At 42.6% G+C, this 6,251-nt stretch overlaps 1 protein-coding gene across 1 annotated transcript; it reads right to left on the reverse strand.

Annotated features, from left to right (window-relative positions):
* Positions 1–1,412: 1,412 nt before the first annotated feature.
* On the reverse strand, positions 1,413–5,198 carry LOC124036239 (frizzled-10-B-like). Its single transcript, XM_046350541.1, has one exon. The coding sequence runs from the start codon at positions 4,424–4,426 to the stop codon at positions 2,669–2,671; it is 1,758 nt and encodes a 585-aa protein (XP_046206497.1). The 5' UTR covers positions 4,427–5,198; the 3' UTR covers positions 1,413–2,668.
* Positions 5,199–6,251: the final 1,053 nt, after the last annotated feature.

Raw genomic sequence — 6,251 nt, forward strand, 5'->3', positions numbered from 1 at the left:
TGATTAGATCATAGCAGTTCCAGACCCAGTTAATAATAAAGCCTTTGCACTGGCAGTGACGTGGAATAACAGGTCTAATTATTTGTGATATATTGGCTGCAAAACACAAACCTTACCTCAGAAAAACAGTTTTATATCAAAATTCAGAAGCATGTGTAGTTTGTTCCAAAACATTTTGGGCTGACACTACTGTGCCCTTGCTTGCATACTTCAGAGTGTTTCCCTTTGAAAAGAGCAACTGAAGCGTACTTGGAAGAATAAGCCCCAGAGGAGAGGGTGGTAACTGTCATTTATGTTTACAGCCTTGGGGGGGGGCTGTTATCCAGGTGGCCTCTGTTGAAGCCTTCGAAAACACTCACCTTTTTTTGCAACACAGAGTATCAATAGACACTGCTTGACTTTGATTCAGCTGTGAGTCATGTGCTTTTCACTGTTAAAACAGGTTGGGATGATGCTGGAACTTGAATGCCCTCGGGGGAGAGCACATAGTTTACACTCAACCTGCAACATTATTAGGGTCTGGGAGTTCTCATGCATAAGCCATAAAACTTTAAAGTTTAGATAAAGGTGCACAATGTTCCTTGTTTTTGGTGGTTTCCAAAATGGTTAATTCTGCTATAAACTAATGGAATTGGGGGTAGATGAGCTATATTAGTGTTGCTTCCACTCAAGACTTGACTTGTAGTTGGAAGGGGATGTTCAATTCAATGTTTACAATGTGAGAGCATTGGACTCCCAAACAAATGAGTACGCTACCAGATATATTAGTTTCAGTCAATAGCCTACCATGCTATTGAAAACTAGTCTTAGTCAATATGACAGCCGCCTGAAATCCAGGCCAGATGTGTCTTTAGAAATATCACTATGCCAGGGTGATAAGAGGAGGGTAGATGACAGATATTGTGTATTTTGTTTGCAGTTATAAATCTCTCCTCAAAGCCAAACCCTTCAAACAACCTGATCCTGTCCTGAATAACTAGGATTATTTCATAACCCTCATCCCTGAAATACACACACATGAAAACACACGTGATTGAATCAGTGGCCCGACAAAAAAAAGCACAAAAACAAAATGATTATCTTTGTGTTATCTCAACTTAACCGCATAGACGTTCATCTATAGGCCTACAAAAGTCTGAGCGGAACTGGAAGTAGAGGGGGGGGAAATGAAAGCTGTGGACTGATCATCTCAGTAACATAATCAAAGCCCGACTTGAGTGAGTTCCTAGAGTGAGAGGATCATACCAGACGCTTATTTGCACATTTGCGCTCTGAACTTAATCACAAGAAAAAAAGGTACTAAAATCAAAGGCTCTAGATTTTTTAAAAATGACCTGATTAGATGTTGCAAATGAGATGAAAACTGGGAAACAAAAACAAAACAAAAGTAAAAGTCTTTGTTGCTGTATGGGAACATGGAAGTGAATACATTTTAATAGGAGTGGAATATAAAAGCCTCACTTTTAGAAATGGTTGACACTACAATAATACAAAAGTGCTTTGTTCGTAATCTCTTTGATGTCATCAAACTTTTTTTCTATTAGTCATCTCTAATAAATGGCCATGGAGGGAGTGGGCTCTGGATTACCCATGATGCCTTCCTTCTCAACAATTACAACAGAAGTGTACAGATGCCATTGTTCTTCCTCCTGTAGGTACTTCACTGAGAGCTCACTCCATTGTAATCAGGTATCAATAGAAGTCAGAGTATTCACAAGGCTAACTTCAAACGCCAATTTGTCTTTCTGTAATTAAATGCATAAATCTCTCAAAAGAGAGAAGTCAAGTGTCAAGCATACACTCGGTGGATGATTGAAATATACCATAACGTTACATCAATGGTTAGTGAGGACTATCTTCAAATGTCCAATGTAATAATTTGTCATACAAATTGAGAAATGTGCTTTTTGTAAAGCCAAGGGTGAACTCATTCACACTACAGATAAACCCCATACAGTTATAATATACAATTCCAGATTTTAGGAAATTAAAACTGGAATGTTTCATTAATTTTTTTATAAAATATTAACTTTAAGAAATATATGCAAATGTTCCCCTGTGCTATAAAACAGCAAAGAAAAAACAACAGGAAAACTGTCTGTACAAATTATTACTTTTGCGATGTCTAGTGCTTGTTGATTTATGGAATGAATTTGCTTCACAATAGGCAGTCAATGTGGTCCTGGGCCCTTTTCAACAGCTGCTTTCTCACTTCAGTTCAGTCCAAACATGTATGGCACTGCTTTGACTTCCATTTCAAAGCCACACAACGCTAAAGGGTCTTGATCTCCCAGACCATTCACTCCCTTTGTCAGTGGATTCCCTTTCATTGTCTTTAATCTGTTTCTACAATACTCGTGTATTTTTTTGCCATTAAGAAAAACATATATTGCACATTATTCAAGCAACCCAATGACACATCCAAATAGTTACTTCCACAAAATATTATTTTTTCTCTATCATGTTCTTAAACAGAAACGTGGTTCCAGGAGTAGCAGATATTTTAAACAAAGGCAGTTATTTCTTGTAGCTTGAGATGGATCAAAATAATACTTAAAATAAATATGAACATTTTGTGTCTTTTGTTGGCACTCTGATAATAAAGTCTGTTTTAGGTAAGGGCTTTAGAATGGTTTTGGTTTCGCACGCTGTCTGTGAGAGCGCCAGCTCATACGCATGTCGGAGGGGGCCTGGTAGGCTCATACTTTGTGTTGTGCCCTTTAAGTGCTGGGTGAGGCTTGATGTAAGGCCCACTGCTTGTGAACACACTGGCAGGCTTCCTCCTCGTCCTCTTCTTCAACTTCCTGCTAAACACATTCTGCCACGACTGCAGTGTCTTTGAGGTCCATATCCACATGCCACTCGTGATGCCCACAACTAACAGCATGAAGATCTTAACCATGAAGATCTCCACGGCCGGGATGGAGCTCTTCATACCACACTCCTCAGACTCTGCATTGTTCCTGCTGCTGTCAACACACTTCTGCTCCACGGCCAGGCTCCTCCAGTAGTCCATGTTGAGCCTCTCGTAGAAGTAGCAGGCGATAACGCAGGTGGCCGGTACAGTGTAGAGGACTGAGAACACGCCGATCCGCACCATCAGCTTCTCCAGTTTATCCGTGTTCTCCCCCTCCGTCTTCATGACCTTGCGGATGTGGAACAGGGCCACGAAGCCCGACAGCAGGAAGGAGGTGCCAATGATGAGGTAGCAGGAGAGTGGGATGAGCACGAAGCATGTGAGAGCTTTCACGTCCATGCTGCCCACGTAGCACACCCCTGTCAGCTCGTCCCCAGCCACCTTCCTCATCACCAGGATCGTGATGGTCTTGACGGCCGGGATGGCCCAGGCTGCCAGGTGGAAGTAGCTGCTGTTGGCCTCAATGGCCTCGTGACCCCACTTCTTCCCTGCAGCCAGGAACCAGGTGAGTGTGAGGATGACCCACCAGAGGGAGCTGGCCATACCAAAGTAGTAGAGGATGAGGAAGACTATGGTGCAGCCGGTGCTTTCCAGACCCTCCTGAATGATGTACTGGACCCCACTGTCCCGGTCACAGGCGATGTTGTCTGCCCCCACAAACAGACGGATCAGGTAGCCCACAGAGTAAACACAGTAGGACATAGAGAGAAAGATAATGGGCCTCTCAGGGTATTTGAAGCGCTGCGGGTCGATAAGGAAGGTGAGGACAGTGAATGAGCTGGAGACGAAGCAAAGGATGGACCAGATGGCCATCCACACCAGAGAGAACTGCTTATCTCCCTGACTCCAGTACACATCCACTTTGGGGTAGCACTTGGGAGCACAGGACTCACTCTTCTGTACATAGTGGAACTTGCCTGGGTTACTACAGGTCTCCTTGCTCTCCTTGTCCTTCACATGCAGGTCCTGGCCTTTTATGGGCCTCTGAAGCCTGAAGTCAGGAGGCTGAGTGTGGGAGCCTTTTGGGGACTCATCTGAGCCGTTGTTGGGGGCCTCCATGCATAGATTGTTTGGGTCATTTTTGTTGGGTAGTCTGGAGCAGTCCAGGGAGTCAGGCCAGTGGAAGTTGAACTGCTCCATGATAGGGGAGCACTTTTGCCTGGCCTGTTCACACATCACTCTGCAGGCAGGTATGGGGGTGGACACCTGCTCTGTGCACATAGGTGCATACAGCGAACAGAGAAAAAACTTGAGGTGAGTGTGGCATCCAAACTCTATGAGAGGGACAAACTCATGTATCTTGATGGCTGCCTCATTCTGGTCCTCGTGGCCCATCAGATTGGGCATCCTAGTCATGTTGTAGCCAATGTCCTTACACAGGGAGATGACAATCTGTTGACATCTCCCCTCACCTGGCCGGTCTGGGTCTACGGAGCTAATAGCTGAGCAGCCACAACTCAGACAGACCAGCAGCACATTGACAAGGGTCAGTTTGGCAAAGGAATGCATAGTCTCTCCTCTTTGATCCTTTTAGTGGCAAACAATTGAAGATACAATTCTTAGATGAACGTAGAAGTTGCGTCTCCTAAAGGCAAAGACTACTAAAAACCTTTCTGTAGATATTTTTTTTTATGAATGAGCCAAGCAGTGGATGAACTCACAATTGTCTACGAAAGACCCGAGTTTCTCAGTTTTTACTTGTAATTCCTTTGATTCGAATTTAACTCGAGAGAGAATTCCTAACAAGTGTGAATCATTTTCTCGCAAAATAATTGTCGCTTACCATAATGTCCATGCTTGGAAGTGTATACATTTGTTTCAGAATAATCCAACCTGTTCAGAGTATAAACGGGTTTGCACTAGTTGTTGTGTCTAGTCCGTCGCACAGTTCATTTTTTTTCTGTTCGCCTCGATGTTTTTTTTTTTTTTGGATAAAAGTGTTCGGATCCAGACAAACGTTCCAGCGGTCATCAAAGCGCGTTCAGGGACGGTATTCAACTACGTTCAGGACGGATTCCTTCTACCTCTGTCCTGCAGCACGAGTGGAACCAGTCTGTTAAAACTTCAATGTTTAGGCTACCAACTTAACTAAATTGTTCTTCCTTTTGCTCCGCGTTGGGGTTTCGTTGGGGGTATGTGCATACTCACGACAAATCCACGCAAACTGTGTAATAACCTAATAATAACTCAAACAGAGCAGAGATCTATTCCTAACTGCACTCCAGAGACAGAGCAAATCAGTTTGGAGTGGTTGGTGGCACCGCTCGTTTGAGTTGGTCTTCGCCACGGTCCTGGGCTAACCTGCCAAAAGATCCGCCTTCAAAGACAGCTACTTTGCATAAGAAAGATGAAAATGACACGGTGATTATTTTCAAATCGTGCGTAACAGCGTGCATGTTATTTTTTTTAGAGCTTGTTCGCAGCAATCTACTCATTGGTCATTTGTTCTATTTCCGACTAAAACTTTAGATCCAAAAGTGTCCGAATTTAGCACATTCCAGCGCAGGTAGTATGCAGGCACCAAACGCAGCCAAAGACAACCCAACTGGCTCTCTGGTTCTCTTCAATCGAGATATGTTAGTTTCTTTGCCATAACGGACAATTTTCACGGTCCTTGTATTGTGGGAAAATAGGAATTAGTTGAGAGAACAGTTTTTCTCTCCCAAATTCCCCTTATGTATTCTGTGAGTCTGGTAGTGCATTAAATTGTTGTCAAAAAGTATGCTAGTGACTAGGCCTATCAATGCCACTCAGGAACCACTCACAATGCGAATAATGCTTTTCTCTCTATTTCCAACACAATTGTAAGCTATGGAAATCCCAATTTAATCACATATCAGCCTATTCATATTTGCTTCAGGAATAGGGTACATTGTACAGTAAAATCCATATTCATTTTCACAAGGGAATTATGCTCAGAAGGTACTTAGTTAGAATGACCTGCATCATTTAGCATAAAGTAGGTTATTAGCACTGACTTAGACATCACATATATTTATACTTTTCTCCATATTAGCCACCACCAGGCATAATATTCACATTAGTCCTCAGGGATCTCCTCTGCCTTTAATGTCTGCACATGTATGGCCATCACGAAGTGCAGTAATATTTCCACTTAACCAGGTAAAGTCTAAAAGCTGCTCACTCCCTTCCACTGAATACACATGCTCCATTCTAACCAAATAGGAACATTTTCACAATCTACCACTAAATAATTTACAACTCTTGTTAATTTACCACTCTAATACATTTTACCAGACACATTTAACAATCCACCAATAAAACATTTTATAAGATACATTCAAACTAATTATCACACTTATTTAGACACTTA

This window comes from Oncorhynchus gorbuscha, linkage group LG05, assembly GCF_021184085.1.
Source record: "Oncorhynchus gorbuscha isolate QuinsamMale2020 ecotype Even-year linkage group LG05, OgorEven_v1.0, whole genome shotgun sequence".
Taxonomy (NCBI): Eukaryota; Metazoa; Chordata; class Actinopteri; order Salmoniformes; family Salmonidae; genus Oncorhynchus; species Oncorhynchus gorbuscha.

Bases quoted from the DNA above. Each gene is read 5' to 3' on its own strand.
- LOC124036239 (XM_046350541.1), bottom strand. From the start codon at position 4,426: ATGCATTCCTTTGCCAAACTGACCCTTGTCAATGTGCTGCTGGTCTGT.